The sequence below is a fragment of the Marmota marmota genome, unplaced genomic scaffold (assembly GCF_001458135.2).
Source record: "Marmota marmota marmota unplaced genomic scaffold, marMar, whole genome shotgun sequence".
NCBI classification, from domain to species: Eukaryota; Metazoa; Chordata; class Mammalia; order Rodentia; family Sciuridae; genus Marmota; species Marmota marmota.
In genome coordinates, this window is record NW_026000153.1 from 6009201 (window position 1) to 6036322 (window position 27122).

Below are 27122 nucleotides of genomic sequence, written 5' to 3' on the forward strand. Positions count from 1 at the left end.
GGCAGGTATGAATTGACTTACTTTCAGAGGATCACTTACCATAATAATGAGAAGTTATACTCTATATATGTAAAATATGTCAAAATACATCCTATTATCATGTATTATAATTAGAACAAGTAAAAAAAATATCTATAGCACAGGAAAAATAAAAGAATAACTACAGGGGCATGGCAGAATTAGGGGCTACAGTTAGTAGTTTTTTTTTCAATAATCCAGGAAAGAGGTGACGATCTAGGCCAGAGTGATAGCTCATGAGACATGGTGGAATTTGGGAGTATTTTGAAGTTAGAGCTAGAACTGGATTTGCTGATAGCCCAGCTGTGGGAGTAAGAGAATGTGGATTTAGAATGACATCAAAGTTATGGGCCTGAAAAACCGGAATGATGATTGGAAGTGCCATTCACTGGGATGGAAGAGATGGCAGGAGGAGCAGGTTTGTAGACGTGTCAAGTAGGCGGTTGGACATGTGGGTCTGGAATTCAGAAAAGAGATCCTGACTGGAGATACATATTTATATTTATTTTATTTAGATATACATGACAGTAGAGTGTACTTTGACATATTCTGCATACATGGAGTATAACTCATTCTCATTAGGATCCCATCCTTGTGGTTATACATATATATAGCAAAACAACCCATCAGTTCTGGCCTTTCCTGGCACACTTCTTAAAAGCTATCACTTCTGGCTTTCCCTTAGCACTACCCTTTGAAGCACCTCCTGACCTTGGCCTAAGAAGCAAAGATATTATATAAAGCTCTTGTTGGGCTGGGGATGTAGCTCAGTGGTACAGTGCAAGCCTAGCATGCAGGAGAGGCCCTAGGTTCAGTCCTCAGGATAGCAAAAAACAAAACAAAACAAAACTCTCTTGGCTCAGGACTTCTTTTTGCATTGTTGTCTAAGTCCTCCAGTTCCCATCATGTCAGTGCTAGAGTTTTCTTGTTGAAAACCCCGGGGATTGCAAACTCAATTGCATAGCACCCAGGCTGGTAGAGTAATTGAGCTGGGTGGGGACTATGGTGAACTGCAGAGCACATCTCCCACCTAAAGAGGGCAGCACTGCTCCCCTCCCTTCAGGAACTCCTCCTGGGAACCCCAGCTCTTGTTGCCAGTGCTTATAAAATTTAAGTCAGAAAGCTGGATTTTTAAATGTAAAATCTCTGACTTTTTAAACATTAACAGCTAATCTGAACACTTTTCAGGATGCTTCGAGCCAAACAAAATATATCTAGGGCCCAAATTCAACCACCGGCAATCAGTCTTTGACCACCAATGACCCTGTTAGATGCACTGACCAGCTGGGCTTTGGGTTTGGCTCCTGGACAATACCTCTGGAATTTTCTACCTTGTTTCCCTCAGTGCAGGCAGAGAACATGAACAATTTTACCCTGGGGATGCTTCTGGAGGACACTGTCTCCTGACCCTGGCTCCCAAAACCCTGCTTCTCTGAAAGGGATGAGGCTCCTATCCCAAGAACTCTGGGGAACATTTGGCATCCTGTTCTGTTTCACCCCCTTCCCTTCCAGAATTGCATCTCACTTCAAAAGCCGAATGAGTATTGATTCCATCTCTTGTGTGAGACAGGTAAGGCTATTGAATCAGCACCTCTGTCTTAAATGCTTGATGGTTCAAAAGATTGCAAGAGAGTAGCTGAGAGACAATCAGAGGGAGAAAGTTAGTTTTCAGGGTGGTAGGAGGAACTATATTTTCCCAACAATTATGTATTGAATATCTGCTAGATGGCAGTTATTTTACTATCTGCTGTGTGTACAGAAAAATGATGAAATGCAGTCTACTCCTCAGAGATTCACAGCCTTATAGAAGAGACGAATATCAACAGCAAATGTAACTGTGCAAAAAGGACAGTGTGGTGTTGATACCATAGAGCAAAAAACTGAGGGTGGGGCCGTGTCCGAAAGGTGGCTGTGGGCTGTGGGAACAGCTCAGTGGTACAGTGTGTGCTTACAGTCCATGGGGCCCAGGATTCCATCTCCAGCAACTAACTAACTAACTAAGAGGTGTTTGGGGGGTTGGTGATGACCCAGCCAAGATTTGAAAAATAAGGAAAATCTACCTGGGGAAAAATTGTTCTGGGAATATGGAGGAATTCAGAAACTCTATAGTCATTGCAAAGAGCTTTAGGTGTGAAAGAAAGGGCAAATTGAGCAGACAGGGAGGGACCCAGGGTAGCCAGGAGTGCCACGGACTGGGTTCTAGAGAAGCTTGTTGCAGAGGAGGGGAAAGAAAGGTCTTCATGTTTCCCGATCTGCTGTAAAGACCTGCCCAGCAGGCCTAGTCTCCATTTAAGAAGTAAACAAATGGACAAAAACCCACTTATTTCTCCCAAAATGTATCCATCTGAAGCAATATAAAAAGAAAGTTTGATGTAACCTTCATTAATTCCCTGGAGACCTCATGCCATCCACAGGGGACACAGAACATGATAACGATGTCAAACGCTCTGCTGGTGTTCACTATGTGCTGCGTGTTTCCAGGGCTCTGTATTCAGGTGCTTTGAGGGAACTCACTGAGTTGTCACAGCCACCCATGATCATTTAATTCAGTCATTTAATTCTCTAGACAGCTGAGTGACTTGCCCTCTTGTCATATAGCTTTTGAGCAGCAAACCCAGCATGGAATCTAGATGGCTGCCTCTATAGTAATCGCCCTGGACAGTTCTTCAACAGTACTCTGTCTGCCATGTCACAGTTCTCACCAAAGGCTTTGGGAGGCTGATTACAAACCTCTAGCAACCTGAGACTGTGCTGTTGTGTTTTTTTTTTTTTAAACCATCTCTGGCATTATTGGGAGTCAAAATTTTAAGTGCAGATCATCAGAGCACCCACCTTAATTTAAAGGGCAGTGGGAACCACACATTTAACTACAGCCTCCCTCTGCATCCTGCTGAGGTTAATGTTGTTACCTTTTTTTTTTTTTTTTTTTTAATATAGGAAATGGTGCAGCCCATGGCAGCTTATTCGAAGGCAGTTAGTGATCTGTCTTGGTGGAAACAGCATAGGCCCCTCAGTACTTCAGACTTTCATCCCTAGAACTCCATAAAGCTGGGTTCTAGTGGGTAGACCCTTTAAATAGAATACATATTCATTATGTTCAGAAAGCACTGGGATCTCTCTTTGATGGTTATTTGCTTTAGTTTAGAGCAGTCTTGGATAACGAAAGGTACAGGTTGAAATGTTAAATTCCTAGTGTGAGATTCTTTGATTGTAATTCGGGAAGAAGCTGCAACACTGATTTTCCTTCTGGGGAAAAAAAGTTGACAAGAAAAGTGAAATATTCAGATGATATTTCTATGAGGAAAGCAGTAATTACGGTTCTCAGGGTGAATGTCTTTTTATTTTATGACAATTTTCTATTTTTTCCCACATTTTTATTGATGCATTATAGTTGTACATAATGATGGGATTTGTTGTTACATATTTGTACACGCACACAATGTAACTATATAAACACACACACAAACACACAACTTCCACCTTATCTCCTACTCCTTGGCCCCTTTCCTGTATTGATCTCCCTCTGATTTTCATGAGCTCCAACACCACCTTTCTTTTCCTTTTTCCTGTCTACATTCCACATATGAGAGAAAACATACAACTCTTGACCTTCTGAGTTTGACTTACTTTACTTAACATGATGGTCTGTAGTTCTACCTATTTTCCTGCAAATGACATAATTTCATTTTTCTTTATGGCTGAGTAAAACTCTATTGAGTATATATATACATTTTCTTTATCCATTCATCTGTTGATGGACACCTCGGCTGGTTCCATAGTTTGGCTATTGTGAATTGTGCTGCTATATGGGTGTGCATGTATCTGCCCGGATCACTGTAGTATGCTGACTTTATTTCTTTAGGATAAATGCTGAGGAGTGGGATTGTTGGGGCATATGGTGGTTCCACACCTGATCTTTTGAGGAACCTCCATACTGATTTCCATAGTGGTTGTACTAATTTCCAGTGTAAAAGTGTTTCTTTTCCTCCACCTCCTCTCCAGCATTTACTATTATTTATATTTTTGATAACGACCATTCTGACTGGTATGAGATGAAATCTAAGTGTAGTTTTGATTTGCATTTCCCTAATTGCTAATCATATTGAACATTTTTTCATATATTTGTTGGCCATTTTATTTCTTCTTTTGAGAAGTATCTGTTTAATTAATTTGCCTATTTATTAATTGGGATTTTTTTTGGTGTTACGTTTTTGAGGTCTTTGTATATTCTGGCCACTAATCCTCTGTCAGAAGACTAGCTAGCAAAAATTTTCTCCCATTCTGTGGGTTCTGTCTTCAGATTCTTAATTATTTCCCTTGCATGCAGAAGTTTTAAAATTTGATGCCATTCCATTTGTTAACTCTTGTCATTATTTCCTGAGCTTTAAGAGTCCTATTGAGAAAGTCATTGCCTGCGCCTGTTTGCTAGAGTGTTGATCCTATGTTTTCTTCTAGGAATTGCATAGTTCTGTTCTAATTCCTAAGTCCTTGATCTGTTTTGAGTTGATTTTTGTGCAGGGTGAGAGATAAGGGTCTAGTTTCATTCTTCGCATATAGATAATCAGTTTCCTCAGAAACATTTGTAAGAGAGATTGTCTTCTCTCCAATGTATGTTTTTGGCACCTTACGACAATTAAAAAAAAATTGAAATCTTTCATATGTATTAAAAAATAGTCTCAGGGGGTGGGGCTGTGGCTCAACAGTAGAGCACTTGCCTAGCACATGTGAGGCACTGAGTTGGATTCTTAGCACCACATAAAAATAAACAAATAAAATAAAAGTATTCTGACCACCTACAACTATAGATAGATAGATAGATAGATAGATAGATAGATAGATAGATATAGTCTTACATGTATGGAAACAGATTCATTTTTATTAATGCCTTCATTGAAAATTTATATTATTAATAACACATTTGTAAATAAATATTGCTAAGGGAGATAATTATAAAAAATACAAAATAGACATCTTATGTTTTCTGTGAGGTGACTTAGTTATATGATGAATTCCATTTTATCTAATGAATTAATTACTGAATTTTAACAATAGCATGGGAAGGAGGTGATTTTTCAGAAAATGAGCAACTATGAAGCCACGTTAGAAACAAAAATAAACAACCTTTAAAAAATATGCTCCTTCTGTCCTGATGTCTCATTTTTCATAGAACAAATCCCTTTTGTGGCATTTTCCATCCCATTTGGGGCCATTATTGTCCACATAATGGAGATGCGGTTCATTTGAGGTCTTAGGTGTGATCCTTGAAAAGTTGTAAGCTTGAGTTTTCTAAGTTGAATCATTTGAAATACACACACACATAAAAGGAACCCTTCTTTGAAGGGGACTCTATGGAGAGTCTTTGGAGAAATGAATTAACATTTTATGTGATGGTATCTCAGTTTACCTATTTTTAAAATTTAGATTTTAATATTCCAGTTTACTGTGACTTCATAGGCATTTTTATAAGTATAAGTGACATTTTTACTTTGTGTGTTCTATATAGTTTCTGAGTTAGAAAAACCTTAAAATACTTTAGAAATTTGTTTGCAAAACGTGTGCAAGTAGATGTTATCACGGATGTGTGAAAAAATTAGATGAGAGGAACAAGATGAACTTAACCAAGCCCCAAAGCTACAGAGGAAAGAGCCCCAAATTCCCACATTTGTTGTTAACTTTCTTGCCAATATATCCTTTCCATCTTGAATTACATAATTTAAATAAGTCTGAAGTTAATTGCAGTTCATCGTGATTGCAGAGCTATTTATAGATGCCTGAGTGCGCCCAAGTCACACTACCACCGTCAGGATCCGGCAGATCTGAACATTCAGTGCTTCTCCTTTTAAAAAGAAATTGCCCTGTGAAATAGCACGCTGGATTGTTCTATTGTTAACACTAAGGAGGGAACTTCCTGATTTTTTTTTCTTCATTTTTATTTAGTGGTTTCTAAACTAAAAAGGAAACATGGAATGGCTTTTAATTTTTAATTTATGGCCTCAAATACTATTTACTTTCTCCACACCTACTTTCCCCTTACCTGTACCATCATCTCAAGTGGTATATTCACTGTATTTATGCTTTCAGACTCTCATTTCCGAGTCTGGGATTTCCTCTTCTCCTTGCAGTTGTAATTGTGAGGTGGAAGAGAAAAAAAAAAAAAAACAACTGCTGGAGAGAGAGGTGGCATAAGAGCAGAGGTGGCTGTAGCTAATCACTCTTATTGGCTGGGGTCAGAGGGATGCATTAACCAATGACTGTTGGAAGTGACTGACTCCTCCCTGGTCACTTCTGCTACAATCTGTGAGAATTTCAAAGCACACATTTTTGTATTAAGGCAGCAAGACAGAGGGCAAGAGGGCCAAGTTGGCCTTCTAGGGGCAGCACCACCTTCTGGTGGTGGAGAGACTGGGCTGCTGTGTTGAGGATGGAAAGGCTGGTCCTGGACTCCTGGGAAGAGTGTCGGTATAGGTGAGACACTTCTCCCTTGGGCCAAGGAGAGAGAAGTGGTTTAAATGCCATCTATCCTCATCTCCTTTATGGAGCTTACATATCCTGATTATGTATGATCAGGAAACAAGAATTCATCCCAGTTCCACCCAGAATGAGCTGTGTAACCTTGAGCACGTTAGTCTTGCTTGGTCTGGGGATCCTGGTCTTTTAGAGAGGAGTGAACCTTCCCTCTGTATAACCTTCCAGGTCTCAGGTTCCATCATCCCAGGCCATTTCACTCACTGTCCATGAGTTAAGTACTGGCTCTTCATCTGGACCTTTAGGCCTCTTTCTGTCTAACCCTACACTGCTTTTCAGGTCAGGTCTTCAAGTCCCTATACATGATGATGAGGCTAGATTACTCACAGTTCCTAGAATATGCTCCATACTTTCCTGTCCACAGCTAGTGTCTTCTGCCTTCTCTGCTTATCAAAATGCAATCTTCATCATTTTATGACCTATTAAAATTGACTGCATTAGTTTCATTGTCCATATTAGTCTGTAAATTCATTGTAGGCAAGACCTGACCTAAAATTTATGCATCCACTGCCCATGACTCTTCATTGTCTAATCAAGCTAACAAAGTGTACTAAACATTTATTTAAAGAGAAAAACAAAAAGCAAAAGCAATAAACAAGAAATAAAGTGGCAAGAAGATTCATTTAGGTCAGAAATTTGTTTGCAAAATGTGTGATTTTGATACCTGTTGAGTTTAGGCAAAGTAAAATGGTGGATACTTCAGAGACAAGAATAGGAAGTAGCTACTGTGATCAAGGGACTATTGACCAGCTAATAATAATAATCAATGATACTATCTTTCTCTTATTTAATGTATAGTCCTTTACATGTTCTTTCCCTACATCCTACATTCTTGGAGCAACTCTGCAAGATATATTATCATCTCTTTTGACTAATAATGAAATTAAGGCCCAGAGAGTTTAAGGTACTTACTTAAGGACAAGCAGCTGGTAAGTGGAAGTCTGCTTCAGAACCTGAGCTACTTCCAGGATTGGCGTGGCCTCCTTAGTTGGGAGCATGTGATAAGGACTAGCAGTTCACTGAGCATTTTCTCTGCTGTCGTTTCCAGGCCTTTACTTGGGCTCATTAGGCCACGTAGAACACTCTTCCTCTGCACAATGCTCAGCTTGTGGAAATGCTTCCCAAGCTTCAGGCACATCTCACCTGTCTCCCTGAAGTCTTTGCTGTCTCCCTCTTGCAGCAGGGCCCCTGATAACCATGGGGCTCTGTACACACCTGCAAAATGAATGCATTAATTCCAACATCACTTCTTTTTCCATTAGCATGGTTTTAAGGGTGAAGTTAGAACACCTAATGAAAAGTGATAGAAATCTGTTCCATTCAGCAGACATCCATGGAACACTTGGCAAGGCCTGGGTAACATACAGGAACAACTGGGTACATATAGGAACGACTCTCCTCCCAGCATAGAACAGCTTTTCCCTGTTTTACAGGAGAGGCTGCGGGACACCCAGGATCAGGTCATTGTCTGAATCTTATGTGGAACTGGATTGCTTCTTGCCTTGGACAGAGAGGTTTCCAGAGATCTCTTGTCTTCTTCTTGGTCCTGGTCCCTACAGCCCAGGGGCAGAGAAGGGGGCACTGGCATGGGGTGGACAGAGTCTCAGACAGAACTTATTTTCTAGAGTGCTAAACCAGAATAGGCCTTTGGAAAAGAGGCACAGCTTCTCCCCTCCATGTTTTCAGGGTGAAGAATTCAAGGTAAGGCCATCATCCACATAGTTTCTCCTCACTGATCTTCCTATTAGTAAGTAGGTGAATTTGATGCATGATCTTAATGCCTTCAGTAGTGGCTATGGAGAAACTGCTTGCAGGTGCTGTAGATTCAAAGATAAATCAAGAACATCCATGGCCGAGTAGTGGCCCACATGTTAAGTGCATGTCATAGCTCTCATTCCAGCTCTGTAACAGAATGCCATAGACTAGGTGGCTTATAAGCAACAGAAACTTATTTCTCACAGCTCAAGACCAAAACATTGACAGATTTGGTGTTGGTGAGGATCTGCTTCCTCATAGATGGCCATCTTCTTACTCTAGCTTCAGATGAGAGAAGAGATGAGGGAGCTCTCTAAGGTCCTTTCAGAAGGGCACTAATCCCACTCATGAGGGCTTCAGCCTTGTTATCTAATTATCTCCAAAAGGTCCCTCCTTCTAATACTATCACCTTGGGCGTTAGGATTTGAACACATGATTTTAGGGGGACACAAGCATCAGTCCATAACAGTACAGTGTCTTGTGTCATATGATGGAGGGCATGATGGAAGTATGTGCCTAATGCTATTAAAAATCAGAGAAAGGTAGGTCTGTCATGTCTAGGGATGTCAGAGAATATTTCATAGAAGTGGTGACATTTTTTTTAGTCTTTAAAGGTGAATGGGATTTACCCAGCTGAGAAGGTGAGGGTGGTACTCCAGGAAGAGCCGGTGAAGAGATAAGAGCAGAGAACAGTTTGGCATAACTGGAACACGTCGAGTACAGATCTAATGTCAGAATCACAAATTTTGGATTTTCTGTTTCATTTTATTGCTGGTAATTTATTCAATAACACACTCACCCAATGAGGCCAAACAGGCCTCTCCTCCTTTCTCCATATGGCACTTGGGCCTGCTGTGGCTGCCTCCTTCCACCCCTCTTCATCATTTATGAGAGTTGCTGCCCAGCGTCCTCTGCAAAAGCAAGTGCCCATTTGTCCAGTGAACACATGCAGCCAGAAGGATACAGGCTGCTGGGCTGTGCATCTGTGGGGGCTGCCTTGTACAGAGATCATCCGGGTACCCAGGCACTCCATAGTGTCTGTTCAATGGCCTACAAGGGACTGGAGCATGTTTGTTCTTCTGCCTTACAAAGATTGTCAGCTCCTGGATTACAGAAAGCAAGACAAAACAAACAAACAAACAAAAAGGCTTACTGTGCCTGATGGTGCATCACAAGACCTGACCTTCTCATAGCCAGCCTTGACCTTCATCGAATCACAGCCTGATCCACTGGGACAGGAGCGTTGACACTGTTCTATTGTTCCCACTGCCAGCTTTCCTTTTCCAGGGTTCTGCTCTCCAGTGAAAAACAAGGCAAAGCAAAAGCCAAACAAACCCCAGACACTTTCTACTCTTTATCTTGCCATGGTCAGTGTTACATTTCTTGTTTTTAGGGGAGATGTTATTTTTGTAGAAAAAGCATTATTGTATTGGAGCCATGTATGCTCTCCTTGTTCAGGTATTGATGCTTGAGAAGGGCCAGTCCACCAAGTCTGAGAGCACAGCAGTAGTAACAGTGTGTTGGTGGGCTGGAAGGTACCTGGAACTTGAAATGTAGACCTTGCCCATCTCAGCAAAGCACAGTCTTTGGATCTGATTTTCTTGTAGGTAATAGAGGAATAATGTCCAGGCAGCTGAAGGGTAAAACCCAGAGGAACTGAGAGAAACTATATAACAGGCAGTGGTCCTAGTGGCTAGAGGTGACATCAGGAAAAACTGACACCTGCTATTGGACCAGATAGCTGGGCTCTCAACTGGATGCCTGGGACTTTGGGCTTCCTACTCAGACCTGCCTTCATCCTGTACCCCTGCCAATTGCCCCTCTAGTGTGCCTCCAGTTCATTAATCAAGTCTCCACCAGATGTCTGCAGCTTGCCTTCCTTCCTCTGCAGTTCTGCTGCCAGGACTTTCATTCAGGCCCTGCTCTTACCCAGTTAGCTGTTCTGATCATGTTATTCCCCTACTCAGAGATCTCTGGTGGGTCTCACACCCTGAAGCAGCCATCTGCCTGGCCTCTCATGTGCTCTGAATCTTTCCTATAGATTTCACTCTCATCTCTTTGCCCAGTGTTTCCCAAACTTTGAGCCCCTCAGAAGAATCTGCTGGGGAGCTTGTTAAATGTACAATCCTCAGATCCCACTTTGAAGGACACATATTGGGCCATTGGGGGCTGGAATCTGAATGCACCCCATCCCCAGTCCTTTTTATATCATATTTTGAGACTGGTTTTGCCAAGTTGCTTAGGGCCTGGCTTTGAACTTGTGATCCTCTTGCCTCAGCCCCTCAAGCTGCTGGTATAACAGGCCTGCACCTCCACGCCCAGTGAATGAAATGAATTCTTCATGTTTTAAACCCTGGCCATGTGAAGTGGATGAGCGAGGATTGGAAATCAGTGCTGTCCTGTGTCCTGGCCTGCCTCTCCTCACTAGTACTCTCCTATTCAGGTTCCATGTCATGTGCTACTTCATCCTCAAGCAGGTCTGTGATTCCAGCAGTCAAAAATGATTTCTCTTTCCACTCACTAGCCTGGCCCCATGGCCTTTCTGCTGTAAGTCTTACATGGTTTCTCTGCTTGATTAAAACCTCGTTGTGTGTCAGGAGAGTATCTTCTTCCTCCATGTGTGTCTTGCAGCATCCAGGAAACCAAGTGCTTCCCAGCCACTCCATTATGAGGGATATTGTGCAATCAGATAAATAGATGCAGATATCACATTACTTGGTGCTATTTTGCACCTATAGGGGAAAGAAAAACAGGAATGCTATCTCAGGAATGGTAGTGACATAAATATTAATAATCAATTCCAGTTGTTTTAAATTTAGAAATGTGGCTTTAAGTGAGTAGCACTTTCAGTTGTGAAACTATGTATAAGAATGATCCTTTTCTCCAATTTTCCTCCCTGTGAAGAGAGTGCAGGGCTCCTGAAGATATCTGTGTTGCCAAAGTCTAACTAACTTAACCTTATTTAGCATAAGGTTTGTGATATTATTGTTCATATGCAATTATTTTGTCAATTATATTTGCTTTTATTCACCACCAGAGACTCCAGTTAGCTCAGATTTCTGTCAGCAGTTGAAAGAAAAATATCAGGAGTCAGCAGCTACTTATAGCTTTTATTTTACGGCAACACCTTTATTGATATATTCCCATTTTTAATATCCTTTTATCTGCATTACAAAAATGAAATTATGTATCCATTATCAAAATTAGACAGGAGATTTATTGGATCAGAAGTGCTTTCTTTCTAATCCTTAAATGACCAAAAGGTGGTTCTTTGATAATTCTGTGAGAGAATTAAAATTCCTTTTTATCCTAAAATGTTACAGATAGGAGATTAACCTAGTTGGGCTTCACCAATGTAAGGAGGGCCTGTCTTGGCAAAACAGGCAATACAAACAGAAGTTTCTGCTTCAGGAATGTTCAGAAGACATGAGACTCGCAAGAATTACTGTGTAGGTCATTAAAGAATGTGAAAGTATAAATAAATAATTGATTATTTTAGATTAGGAACTCTAATTTCCTGTTAAACCTTGAAATGCTTCCTAGTTGTCTATGCCTAATAATATACATATAGCACCAACCACATCTAGCAGGTAGATTTGTTCCTTTTGTGCCTGAGCTTCTTAAAAATTTATAATTATTAATTAATTAATTGCAAGTTATGGGTAAGGATGCCAAAATTGAATAGAAATACTAAAATGAATCAATAGGCATTTATTATGTATTTACTGTGTCAAATACTTTGAAAAGGATTACGATTTAACTTAAGATGCCTTCCTGAGATAAGACCACTTATTTAAGGATTGTTGTAGGAATGAGATGCTGCAAAGCACCTATGAGGTGAGTACTGAATAAATGCTAGGTGGTATTTTAAAGGTAACTGTGTGGAAGTAACTTACATGCAGAAACTCAGAGAGAAAGGGTTAAGACAATCCAGATATATTAGTAATGTTTGGATAGGCAGAGTTCACTCTCTCCCCAACATGGTGTTCTAATATTCAAATGCAGAGAAATGTGTCAGTACATGTAAACTGTGAATGTTTATTTTCAACTATGAAAGTGAAGCCAAATTTGGAACTGGTAAGGTCTTCATCATAGAAACAGAAGCCTCATACATGCACACATGTGCACACACACATGAACACACACATAATTCAAGACTGGAAGAGGATGCATGGCAATTATTTTAAAGATTAAAACAATTAAAATTAGGGTGACAGAGGTTTGTTGTATTAGTTTTTGAACATGATTTAAATTTTATATTCCATCTCAAAAATCTTACATGCTAAAATACAGAAATAAAATAAACTCATTATCTCTATCCTCTAAACAGTTATAGAAAGGCTCTGAGTTAGGAGAGAAACCTAGGTTTAGGTACAAGCTCTGCTTCTGTGGTGAGCTAAATAACATCCCCCCACCAGGTTCCTGTCCAGCCAGAGCCTCAGAATGAGGTCTTATTTGGAAATTGGGTCTTAGCAGATGTAATTAGTTAAGGTGAGGTCATGCTGAATTAGAGTGGGCCCTAAATCCATTGACAGCAGATCTTATAGGAAAAGGAAAGACATATATAGACACAGGATACAAGGTCATGTGATGATACAGGCAGGGATTGGAATGAAGCTGCCAGAAGTCAACTAGTGCCAGGAGTTGTTGATAACCAAGGGATGCTAGAAGAGGCAAGCAAGAATTCTTCCCTAGAGACTTCAGAAGGAAATTCACTTGCTTGACACCTGGATTGATTTTGGACTTCCAGCCTCCAGAACTGTGAGAGAATAAAGTTCTATTTCTCTAAGACCACCAATTTGTGGTTCCTTGTCATGGCAGCCTAGGAAATTAATACAACTCCCTGTCAGAGGTGCATTGTTATATACTGGTGCACCATCTTCTGTCCTCAAGTTGATCATAATAAAACTTACCACAGAAGGTTACACAGTACGGTCTACTACAACAAGTATATGGAAATATACAGATTTTTTTTTTTACTTACTTTTTAAAATTACATTCTCATGTCTTAAAGTGCTACCCCATATACAGTGGGATTTCTGTTTAGGAAGAAGAAAACTAGTTTCTACCTGACCATACAGCCATGTAAGTGGCATGTCATAGTGCAGTCATTTCCCATCACAGGAGATGTAGTGTAGTCTTAGTCATCTAGAGTGTTAAGGACAGTGTATGAGCGTGAGATTGCACTTTAGTCTGTGTTGTAGAAACTCAGCTGCAGGGGCTTAATCAAATATGGATTCACAGGAAGTTTCTGTAGGGCTGGTAGGGTAGCCCTGTGACGCTGTCAGGGACCTAGAGTCCTTCTTTGTCAGATATTCTATTCTTAAATGTGATTTTAATCCTTGCTACCTGAAGATGGCTGCCCTACCTCTAGCCTCACATAGGTGCTCCTTCTAGCTGGAAGAAGAAAGGAAGGGTCAAAGAGCAAGAGGCAGCCCACATGAAGAAAGCAAAACTCTCCCAGAATTCTTCAGCATGATTTTCATTGGCCAGAACTAGGTCACTGTGACCTCTCCAAGAAAACGTGATGGTGACTGGGAAACTTAGTTTTGACCTCCAGTCAGTGCTGCTCTGAACAAAGTAAGTATTCTATTTGCAAGGAAGCAGGGGATCATGGACTTGGGGTAGATTAATTAGAAGTGTCTACCATGAAAGGGATTCTGGAATAGGTGGCAAATTGGACAGAGGAGCCTTCCAACTGTAAGACTCACACTTAATTCATTTCCTAGCCTCAAGGCATTTATAGTTCACATTGGAAGCAGGTTCCAGACTCAGCTGTGTGGGTTTGAATTCCAGTACGAATCCTAACTAGATAAAGAAACTTGGTCATGGGTAAGTTACTTACCCTCTGAGCCTTAGTTCCTTCATCTGTAAAACAGGGATGATAATACCTATTATTTTGAGAATTATATGAGTTAAATATTAAAGTGTTAATTATGGTCACCCCTTGCTATCTATGGGGGATTGATTCTAGGATTCTTCCTATCCCTGTAAACATCAAAACTATAGATATCTTTTATATAAAATGGCATAGTATTTGCATATACCTAATGCATATCCTCCTGAATGCTTCAAGTCATTATTAGATGACTTAATATATCTAATATAATTATTCGCTCTGTCAATACTTATTATACTGAGTTGTTCAGACAATAATGTCAAGAAAAAAGTCCTATATGTTCAGTTTGGATGCCTTTTCCCCACTAATATTTTCACTCAGTTGTTGATTGAATCCATGGATGTGGAACCTACTGATGTGGCTGACTGTGTGGTGTTTGGTACTAGTATACACTAAATAAATGTAGCTATTCCTTTTCTGCTAAATGGTCAGCTGCATGTAGGCAGGATGTATGTCTGATATGATCACCATAGCAGTCTCTGTGCTTAGTACAATGTACTTTAACCGACCCTTGTTAATTAGGTAAACAAATGATTGAGACAACTTGACCTTATGCTATCATAAAGCATATTCAAACTAACTAAGATTTGCCAGTTCTCAAGTGAGCTTTGGTACTTGTATCTGAAGCTTCTTCATCAAGCTCTCTGTATTAAGGGAAATGAATGGACGTATAAGGACAAGAAGTTATTTTGATTGGCATTGTTAGTTGGAGACAACAGAATCTACTCTGACAAGTTTAAACAGAAAAGATCTATTACAGGATATTAGGGACCTTAAAGAACTAGGACTATTCCATCAATAACTCCCTCGACATCACCACTTCGGCTCAGCATTGGTTTTATTTGGGACTGAACATGAGACTCTCTGCTATAGCTATCCTAGACAAATTACACATGCCAGATCTGTAAGAAGAACCAATCTCCCAGTACAGTTATTGCTTAATGCCTCCTTCCAAATTATGAATGTGTCTGCTTATCAGAGCCTCATTCATTTTTAGACCCATCACTGCAAAGGAGACTGGGAAATATAGTTTTTAGTGTTCCAGCAGGATTGCTAAAAGATTGGTCAAGGAGCTTGGTCAGAGAATGTAGTGGATAGCACAGAATTCATTATGAGCAACTGGGTGCAGTTGTCCCACCGAGACAGCTTGCAGATTGCAGAGGGGTGAGGTCACTAGAAGGAGACACTGAAATATCAGAGGAACATAGTGAAGAGCTCAGGGCAACATACCCAAGAGCCTGCAGGGCAGGCCCCCAGGGATGGACAGTGGGCTGCCCATGAGGGATGCAGACTGGCAGAGAAGGAGGAGGGGTAGGAGCATGGGTGGATCGTGTGTAGAGTTTGTGCATTTCCCTTTGCTTGGTCACTGTCCCAGGTGTTCAGCTTTAGACCAAGGAGTGGTTCCAAACAGGGTCAACAAGCTCCTCTCATAGCCCAGCCAGCCTCATCCTGGCAGAGCAAGGGTGTAAAGGAGGGGTTCACGTGGTAACTGTGCAGTGTGCCTTAGGTGGCCCAGCCTGTGCGACCCTCCATCCTGCGCTGAAACTTTGGACACAAGAAGGAATAATCATGAAGCAAGGGGAAGGAGTGTTTGCCAACCTGAGAACCCTTTGTTCCAACTTCCCCAGCGTGAGATTGGAGGAAGAAGCTGTGTGATCTTCACAAACAGAAGAAAAAAATAAAAACTTGGTTGGGAATATTATTCTCCTTTTTCTCCTTTCCTTTCCTTTTGTCTTTCTCTTCAGTTTCAGTTGGTGTTTTACAGATTGTGAAATGAGCAATTAGTTGGAACAGATCTTGCAGACAGCCAGGATGGCACGCTGGGTAATTCAAGTTCAGAAAGGATCTTTTATACAACAGAACAAATAGCCATAATTTATCCCCAACCCCCTGCCTTTTATAAATCCTTTTCTTGGTAGGCGATTGTGGGGATTGGACTGATTTGCTGACATCACTTCTTTCTTTGCAGGCCATGTTCAGCCTAGTCCTTTCCTCTGGTGTACCTTGTGGAAGGACAGAATCTAAAAATGCAACTTGTGGTATGCAGAAACCATTTTTCTAGAAACTGATTTAGTTTAATGCCATTAAATGCAATCAGAAGTTACCAAGCCTCTTCCTGGAACTCTTTCCAAATGTAACCTAATCCAATTTTTCCTTTCCTTTGGTATTTAAGTTCCTGACAACCAGTGTGGACATTTTTCAGACAGAGCCATTTGGCTGGAAACAGGTGCCTTTTCTCTTTCTTCTTCTTTGTTCACTGCATGTTAACATCTTGGTGTGATGTTAAGGTGAGCGGTCACCATTGGCTGATGGTCAGCGCTAGGCACAGCGAGGGACTGTCATGCCATGAACATGATTTTTAGGCCAAGGGTGTGTCAGATGTTTGGGGTTTATGGATGAGACATAGCCCTGCCCTCAAGCCTCAGATGACTTCTCAGTCTATTTCAGAATCATAGAGTCACATGACAGTGTGAGAACACATTAATAATGCTAGAGTTTAATGACTCATTCCCACTTTCTTTTAAAAAATATTTTTTAGTTGTCAATGGACCTTTATTTTATTTATTTTATTTATATGCAGTGCTGAGAATCGAACCCAGTGCCTCATATATGCTTGACAAGTGCTCTACCACTGAGCCACAACCCCACCCCCCACTTGGTTTTAATGTTTCTTTTTTGATTGAAAATGTTCTTTCTTAAGAAAAAGGTTGCATGTGAACGCTCTTAAGGAGGGAAAAAGTCATTTTATCTTTGTTTCCACTGGAACATGACTACAGTATTTTAACATTCACTATGTGGTTTTGAATCGAGGTTGTGCGGCATATTTGTAGGTGATATAATTATCTCTGATCCCATCTCTCCGAATCCCTCCCACCCCACACACATTCAGTGGAAGCTGGGGGGCGGGCAGATATTTTAATTCTCCCGAATCTTCCAGAAGCTGCTCTGCCTGGATTCTTGTTCAAGGAATTATTTTAGAGCCCACTTTTTATTCAACATAAATTGTAGCTACATCAGGATGTCTGGCACGGATGCTCTTTGATTGACCATTTGAGGCCTTTGTATGTGAGCTCCAGGGTAGGAATACTCCGGCAATCCAAGGATCCAATTCTGTAGTGTCTGAGAAGGGACACATGTCTGTCTCCACCCAGATCTACTGATCAGATTTTTCATCAGCCAAAGACCTGGAAATAGTAAGGTGCTCTGGCTGCAAATCCCTTTTGTCCTTGGAGAAGCACATCCAAAGCAATGGACATGGTGCTTTCTTGGAATCCAAGCCAACCATATAAGCATGGATATTGAAATATCTCCTGGGTCAAAGCAGTTGATCGCCGGAGACTTTGCTGATGAAGACTGGAGCTGTCCTTGTCATTAAAAACCTACTTTGCTTTTCCAAAGTGCCTGCCTGAATCTCTGACCCCCAATCTTGGTTTGTTCATTTGTTGACTTCGTACCCACATATGCTCACTGCACCTCAGCTTGTGGAGTGACCACCGACCCTCTCAGAAATCTCTAAGTGTGGTCCATACCTCCTGTAGTCCCACTGATCTTGTCACACAGCTGTGTTCTCTTATATGTATCTATAAAACACTGCTTCCATGGCCTGCTCTGTGGTCTTGGGGCATGTTTGAAACTGTGCTTTTGGACTCTCACAGTTCAGCCCAGCCATCTCCACCCCTTCATATTTCAGAGGGGACCTCTGCCCTGCTTGTCCCTCATGCTCAGCCCTTCCGTCTGTCCATTCTTCATCACCATCCCTTTGTCTTTGTCCTCTCACTCTTCCACGTATCCCTGCACCTGGACGGGAGCAATAATCTTGTAGATCCTAGAATAATGGAGGTGAAGGTAACCTTCTGTACCCAGATCATCTTCTCTTTACAAATAAGAAAGAAATACAAGCTCCAGTGGGGTTAAATTGCCCTGTTCTAAACTAGTTGGAGCAGAGTCAGGTCCACCATTCTTTCTCCTGGTACTGTCCTGCTCTGTGATGTCCTAGCCTTCTGTCCCCAGTTCCCTACTTCACCCATTCTGTATACTCAAGTCCTCACATTTATTGTGCTGAAACTTTTAATCTTTTGATCTTTCTCTTTTAATCTTCACTTTTAATCTTTCTCTTTGATTCTGTTGTCCACAGTTTTGGTGGCCCTCTAAGTAGGATGACTGATGATATGATTTATCATCTGCACTGAGTCTCTTGATATTTAACGAGAATGTTAGGGCAACCGAGATACACCAGGACTATCCTGGACAAACCAAGGTCATGGAGTCTTGGTGGGGAAGAACAGACTTTCTCCTAGAATTGAAGGTTATGTGGTTGGGCCCTGCACTACCTTTCTCAGCTCTGTGCTCAAGAATCAACACAATATTTTGCTCTAGTCAATTTGCGCATCCTCCCTGGTGTCCTCTATGTTGATTTTTGTTTGGGAACCTAGCAGTTTTTCTCTGCTTGCTTCTCTGTTTTCTCAAAGGTCTGGTTATAACCCATTTTTCCATAAAATCTTCTAAGTGGGCTTCATCTCCCAACCTGTGCTATCCATTTGACACTGTAAAATGAGGTGTTTTAATATGCTTCATAGTAGTGAGGACAGTCTTATGTCAGTCCCTCTATAAATACATCTGCTCTGACAGTGTGACAACGACACAGTCATACAGATGGAAAACATTAAAATGAGCAAAACTTTCAAAACAAATCAGAACTCAGTTTTACTGATAAGTATGTAAAATTGCACAGCTTCTGCAAAGGGGAATCTGACATTATTTAATAGAAGTGCAAGTCAATCCTGTTTCTATCTTCCTATCTGCATTAATATGAAATGACATATGTATGAGGTCATTGCATTGGCATTATTATAATCCCAAAGGTTGGAAACATCAGGTGTCCAGCTACATGGAACTACCTTGATGAACAGTGAAGTACCATGCAGCTATGAAAAAGAAGTATAAGAAATAACTCTATGTATGAATATGGAGAGATTACAGCAAATAGAAAAGTGGCAAAAAAGGGGTGCAGAAGAATAAATATTGAGTGCTATGGTTTTATAAGAAAAGATGGTTGAAGAATGTGTGCATTCATTGTATATTCACTGTATATTTACATAGGCATATATATTATGTATGCACATTTTTTATATTAATACTATTTGCAGAGAGAATGTTGGTCAAAGAGAACAAACTATAAGATACATTTATAAGATAAATTCTGGGAATCTCCAGTAACTATAGTTGATAATACTATATTGTATACCTGAAGTTTACTAAAAGAGTGGATCTGAAGTTGCCTCATCCCTTCCTCCAGACACACACACACACACACACACACACGATAATTGTATGTTGATAGATACGATGGATATTTTAATTGACCTGAGTGTGGCAATCATTTCACAATGTATACATACACACATCAAATCATCCCGCTGTATATCTTGAATACACACAATTTTTATTTGCCAATTATAACTCAGTAAAGCTAGAAGAAAAACAGACCAACAATGTAAATATAAATAGAAACTAATGAAAAATGATTACTCACAGGAGGCAGAAGCCCAAGCAAGACGGTTCTGTGTATGTTTTTCTATCTAGTTTTGAATTTGAGGCATGTAGATGCATTATGTATTTGAAATATAAAAGTATTGAAGTACTTGATAATATTCTTTCCTTTGTAAAGCAGGGTTCAGTGTGATTAATTTTGCATTCCCTCGTTGGCAGTATTTCTACGCTTGAGTTTGTGGAACTGAATAACCATCTGGAGAGGGACGTCAGGGCTGTGCTGTTGGAAAGCCCTTTGGGTGGCTGAGTGAAGGCCATTGAGCAGGAAGAGGAACCCTGGAGAAGAGGTGATCTCTGGGTGGGTCAGCACCAGGGATCCCGCTTCCAGGCCTGGGTTTTGCTCTGCCAACCTGGGTTCCTTATGGAAGCTCAGCCACTTACTAGCATCATATTGCAGTATCTTCCTCTTATTACTCCTGGCCCTCTAGAGTATGGAGTTTACTTTCAGGTGAGCATTTTATTCATCTGTGTAATTCACCAGTCTGTGAATTCTGGACCCCAGACCTGTTTTGCTTGGTGCCGTGTGCGGTGGGGTCTCCTAGTAGCAGAGACAGTGGATCCTTTGTTCAACTCACCATTTTTCGTCCCCCTCTGACAATGTAATTTACAGCTCTTAAAGAATATAATTTAGAAATAACCCCCGACTAATAAACAACTTTGCATTTGCATTCTACATCCCTCATAACACTCTTGGACTCTTATGGGGAAAATTAGAGCATTTTTTTTTAATACAAACATCTGGGAATGACCCATTCTAGGAAAAACTCTTAAGAAACTGAAAGCAATGATAATTCTCTCCCTCAATCCCCATATGTGACCCATCAGACATAATGATGTCCTTGATCACATGTCTTCAGAAACTATCTGCCCAGCTGGATATTTACTTTTTCTTCAGTTTTATATGCCATCTCAAATTATTTTCCAAACAATTCTTTTACAGAATGGAGAAGGAAACTGAGGTTCAGAGAGGTTTAGTAACTTGCTCAAAGACAGGCCTGGGGTATGATATTTGCATTGTATTCACTGTTTTCCCTAACTTGGCCAAGCTCTGCTACTTGGGTCTTTGCTAGTATCTTTCATATTTTCTTTGAGAGCAATTGTGAGTTATCACTTCTGTCACCTGTAGTACCATGATTTCCTCCCAACGGGGCTCTGTTTCTCTTATAACATTGAGGACCTACTTACTACTCAGAGCTCAGACTCCCTAAGGGCCACAAATATCACTGTCACTTTACACACATTTTCTAGGTATGAATCCAAACATATGGTGATTGCTTTTCTTAAAAAAAAAAGAAAGATTCCTTAGAACATAGGACTGGTTTTACCTTCCTATACGTAGTTTTTTGTCTTAAGTAGAACTACTCTTCAGTTATTTACTTTGAGCCATGCTATGTTTGGACAGTACATATTACTGCAGTTCCCTTAAGTAAATAACTTGTAGTGGTCAGGGAGGACTTTAAAAAGGATGCAAATTCACAGTGTTTTAGTGATTATGCCTGGGCTCTGCCCTCACAGAAATGCAGGTTAGATGTCACTGTACACAAACTTTTTCAGATCAACTCATGAAAAAAAGCAATAAAGGAAGTGTGGTGACTTTGAGCTGATAATGACTATACATCTACAGACAATAGAATCAGAAGGTCTTGTGTTTGTTATGTAAGTGCCTGGTTAGGGATGGGATAACATTCCCAGTGACCTCATACACAAAATTCCAGACAGTTTTATCTAAGACAGGCTGTGAAGATAGTGTGCTCCAGAACCTGTTAGTTTACTCAAAAAGTGGCTCTGCCATGACTTAAGACAATATTGATGATGTATCAAGAATTGGATAAAATTGCTTCATAAAGTGTGGATATTAAAAGGGAAGTATTTCAAAATATATTATCCAATTGTGACTATGAGTATGCACGTGTCAATCATATGCAAGTGAACAATTAACTGTTTCCTCTTAGGCCTTAAAAATTTGTGTATTCAAACTGACCAAAACACTTTTTTCTTAATCTCCTTTACTCATTGGGAAAATGGAAAGCTTCTTTATTTCCAGTGTCACTGTATCCTCATATCTGCATACTTCTACTCACAGAAAATCAGATAGAGACCCTATTTACCTCAGGACACTAACCACCCTGTAGAAAAGTGTAACAGGTACCATTGGTGCAAAACAAATGTCCTCAAATTCAGTGGCAATAAAACAAAACCTTTTTAGGTTCATGGGTTCTATGGGTCAGAAATTCTGGAAGAGTGCACAGGGTACATGTTTTTTTTTTTTAATTTTTAACTCATTAGTGTCCAGGATCTCAGCTAGGAAGCTGTGAAAGCTCATCTGGAATCATCTGATAATGTCTACTCACTGACCCCGGGCTTCCCCACAACATGGAAGCCTGGTAGCCTGCCAGTCAGATCAGCTCATAGCTCAAACACAGAAATTCCACAAAACCAGATGGAAGCTATGTTGCCTTTTTCAACTTGGTCTTTTTCTATCAATGATGGTCCATTGTTTCTTTTGCCATCTTCCTTCAATTCACATAAGTCAGAAATCTTCCCAAATTCAAGGAGAGGCTACCTAGACCCTGCTTCTACTGGAGGAGTATCAGTATCCATTGAAAAAGGACATATGGAATGGGAAATATTGCTATGGCCATTATTGGAAAATGCAATCTGCCCTAAGGAACTCTGGCAGGCCCTCATGTGACAGTAATAGAAGATGGTAAACCAGAAAAGAGTCACAGGGAAAGTGCTATGGAATTCAAGATGTTTTTCCGCAAGGGAGGAGGAGTAGGATTAGGACGTTTGCAAAAGCCATGATGGGAACCATATATAAAACTATGGAGAAGGAAGCAGCTGCATGAAGATGAGTCAGAGAGAGATGGCATTCAGTGTTGGAGTTTGGAGGTCAATGAGGAGGATTGCCTGGGGCAAAAATAGGGAAAGAGACACACAGGTACACAAGGGAAGGGGGAGGATGAGATCCAGGGAGGGAGGCCCCGCAGCTGTTCATGCTTGTCCTCATCATGTCTAAAACCCCACATCTACAACTCAGCCTGCAGCACTCTGGCCTCTGTACCCACCACTCCTCTGAGACCTCTCTGACATAGATGCCTCTTTGTAGTTAATCTTCACAGCTGCTTCCTCCTCTATGCTACTTCTGTGGAATCTTCCCTGATAACCCATCTTTGCTGCTATCCTTCAGGTTCCCTCCTTGGCTGTTGCCCAACACACAAGGGTGGACTTCTAGTGGTACTTGGCCCCTGCAATGAACTGTAGATTTTGTGACCATGTGTGAGCACACAAGTATTTCTAGGAGATGATCCACAGCCTTATCAGAATCTCAAAGTGGTCTCTGAATTAAGAAAAACCAAAGGTTAAGGTCAAATGTTTTCTCTGATACATGGATGCTGATCCATAATGGGGGAAGCCAAGGGAAGAATGGAGGAACTTTGGATTAGGCAGAGGGGAGTGAGGGGAAGGGAGGGAGTATGGGGGTGAGAAAGATGGTGGAATGAGATGGATATTATTCTTATGTATGTATATGATTGCACAAATGGTGTGACTCTGCATCATGTACAACCAGAGAAATGAAGAGTTGTGCTTCATTTGTATACAGTGTCGAAATGCATTCTACTGCCATGTATAACTAATTAGAACAAATATATATATATATATATATATATATATATATATATATATATATATATATATATATATAAAAGAAAACCAAAGCTTAAGATCTACCACATAGTCATGCCATTCCTTCAAATCTATTNTAAAAAATTCTATATTCATTTTAAATTGCAGTAAAATACACACCACCCAAATTTTACCATCTGACCCATTTTTTAAAAAAATATTTTTTAATTATACATGGACACAATATCTTTATTTTTAAACTGCAGGAAAACACTTCACACAGCTCCCGGGGAATCCTCCCAAACGCCACGAGGCTTGTCCAGGAACCGCCAGCCGGAAATATCTCTCCCGGAAATCCCTCCTCCTGCACTTCCCCAACCAATGGGAACTCTCGGGGAATCCCCGGAAATCCCCATGAGAACTCCAAAATAGTGCGAGAACTCAAAAGTTGCGGCAGAGGCGGATAGTAATGCCTTGCCTGTCAATCAATACTGTTGGCAAAATGCCAGGGGCCATACAGACTCAGCCGTGGCTCTCAGCACCTTCTCCCTTCTCCCTCCTTTCTATTCTGTCACCCCCTCCCACAAAAACCTTTCTAAAGAATATATGATCTCGGGCTGGGGATGTGGCTCAAGCGGTAGCACGCTCACCTGGCATGCGTGCGGCCCGGGTTCGATCCTCAGCACCACATACAAACAAAGATGTTGTGTCCGCCGAAAACTAAAAAAAATAAATATTAAAAAAAATTCTCTCTCTCTCTCTCTCTCTCTCTCTCTCCCCCCCCACTGTCTCTCTTTAAAAAAAAAAAATACATGATCTCCCCTAGTTGCCATCTTGCATCCCCGTGTGTGTGCCTAATCTCAGCTAGTCTGCCTGAGACTCCCTGAGCACCAACACTTTTCCCCTACGCAGCCCCATTTCCACTCTGAAAAGATGAAAGAAAATATTATGAATCAGGAAAAACTCACCAAACTGCAGGCACAAGTGCACATTGGTGGGAAAGGAACTACTCACAGAAAGAAGAAGGTGGTTCATAGAACAGCTATAGGACATGATAAAAAACTTCAATTCTCCTTAAAGAAGTTAGAGGTAAACAATATCTCTGGTACTGAAGAGGTGAATATGTTTACAAACCAAGGAACAGTGATCCTCTTTAACAACCCTAAAATTCAGGCATCTCTGGCAACAAACACTTTCACCATTACAGGTCATGCTGAGACAGAGCAACTGACAGAAATGCTACCCAGCATCTTGAACCAACTTGGTGCAGACTGTCTGACTAATTGAAGGAGACTGGCTAAATCTTTGCCCAAACAATTTGTGGATGGAAAAGCACCAATTGCTACTAGAGGGATGATGATCATGAAGTTCCAGATCTTGTAGAGAATTTTGACAAGGCTTCTAAGAATAAGGCAAACTGAACTCATCAACTTCTGAAGAAAATAAACTTGAAGTTACTGGAAGCTGCTATTTTATATTAAGACTGCTTTTTAAAATTGTCTTGTTTATAGATCTGATAAAATCTAGATTTCTAATATTTCTAAGCCCAAACCCCTTGGACATTGCAGCTCTTTTCATTTTTTGCTTATGCACAATTTATTCTTTGCAGCTAATTTAGACGACATGATCATCCTTTTAAGACACTAAACAGGAGATGACTCTAACTGCCAATAAGAATATATTTACTAAATAACAAAGTGACCACATTGTCTGTCAGATGGACCAACATAACATGAGTTTTTGAAATGATGCATTTTCTGGAAAAATCTGTGACCTTTTAGTCTTGGTGACTGTTATTTTAATATGCAGCAAGATGGTATGAAGACAGTTGGATGGGATCTAGCAGTTATTGACCATTTGTGTGCAAAATATTGTTTCAAGTTTTAAATGCATTACTTAACAAGTGACCAACCATGGTAGGCATTATGTTGGGGGAGCTGAGTTTTGGAGGGAACTATGATTTATCCAGAGTCACCCAGCCAGAGTGTAAAGCAGTATATTGAGCTCAGGTTCACACCCCAATTCTTTACATTATAGCACATCTTCAGCATGGTTCTGGGCACTGCCCATCTTTCCCTTCTTGCCATTCCTTCCTGTCCATACTGCTGACCACACCCACAGCAAACAATGGGGGAAGAAACTCTTTCCCCAAAGCCTCCATCTCTCCAGAAGAGACATCTTGAAAACCGGGCTGAATTCTCTGAGAGCATTTTTTAGACATGAGCAGACTAACTGCAAGTTGAGCCCTTTTCTTTGTTTAAGGTGAGAAGCTAAGGTCATTTTTTGTTTGAGGTCAACCCATCTTTTAAAGGAAAGATCAATATGGATCAAATCCCTTTTTTTCCGGTTGACGTTTTTTGAACTGCCTCTCACTCCTCTACTCTAGGAGCACTTAGGACATTTTTAACCCTATGATCTGGGTCAGGAAGAGCCTGGTGACCTTTCCTGTGTTCCTTTTGGCAGCCATACTGGAGAGTACACCACCCTAAACCTAGGGCTTTGTGCATGTTGGTCACTGAGTGTAAGTTTCTCAGTAGCTTATCAAGATATTCAAAAGGCAGCTACTTCCCTACAGGGAAGATGTCAGTGGGAACAAGGTCTAGAACCCAGAAAGTGGCACTGGTGGCCTTTGACATTTTCTCGGGTTTCCATGGTTTGGGTTGTCATCATATCCCTGTTCTGGGAATCTGGTATTGTTGCCAGATGAACTGTTGAATGGGACCTTCTTCATGCCAGAGTTCTGCCAAGAATACTGGGCAAAGACTGATTCCAGAGCTTTCCATGTACATGTGCCAGGCTCACCCGAGCCATGTTTTGGCCGATATCTAATTTGGATGACTCTCCTTGAAGCAGGACAGCCAAATCAGTTTCTTGCTGTTAACTGTGATCTGATTTTCTAGCAAAGTTCCCACATAGTGGGGATAAACAGGGAGGCAGCCTGAGGTATTGATTTGTGTTATGGAAGGTTCTTTTACATGGAGAAGCCTGGATATTTTTTTTTTTTTAAATATTTATTTATTTATTTAGTTTTCGGCGGACACAACATCTTTGTTTGTATGTGGTGCTGAGGATCGAACCCGGGCCGCACGCATGCCAGGCGAGCGTGCTACCACTTGAGCCACATTTTGAGCCTTTCCTTCCCTGTACTTTTTCTATGCATGATATGGGACAGACGTCCTTTTGAGTATTTCCTTCCTTCCTTCCTTCCTTCCTTCCTTCCTTCCTTCCTTCCTTCCTCCCTCCCTCCCTTCCTTCCTTCCTTCCTTCCTTCTTTATTTGTTCTTTTTAGATATACATGACAGTAAAGTGTATTTTGACATATCATACATACATGCAATATAACTTCCCATTCTTGTGGTTGTACATGATGTGGAGTTACACTGGTCATGTATTCATATAAGAACACAGGAAAGGGCTGGGGTCTTGGCTCAGTGGTGGAGCACTTGCCTTGCATGTGTGAGGCACTGGGTTCGATCCTCAGCACCATGTAAAAATTAAAAAAAAAAAAATAAAGGTATTGTGCCCATCTATAACTAAAAAAAAATAGAAAAGAAAGACCAAATGCTGAATATTCTTTCTGATATGCAGATGCTAACACCCAATAAGTGGGGTGGGTGGATAGATGTTCACTAGATGAGACAAAGGGGAATGGAATGGAGGGAAACGGGGATGGGAATAAGAAGGTCAGTAGAATGAATCAGACATAACTTTCCTGTGTTCTTTCTTTCTTTCTTTTTTTTTTTTTTAC

The 27122-nt window shown here is 40.8% G+C and overlaps 2 protein-coding genes across 3 annotated transcripts in view; both read left to right on the forward strand.

Annotated features, from left to right (window-relative positions):
- Positions 1–27122, forward strand: part of Chn2 (chimerin 2) — a 301879-nt gene that overhangs the window by 41651 nt on the left and 233106 nt on the right. The window lies entirely within an intron of this gene.
- Positions 24105–26363, forward strand: LOC107146136 (transcription factor BTF3-like). The gene has a single exon (XM_048786399.1). It carries the CDS (start codon positions 24308–24310, stop codon positions 24659–24661), a length of 354 nt encoding a protein of 117 aa, XP_048642356.1. The 5' UTR covers positions 24105–24307; the 3' UTR covers positions 24662–26363.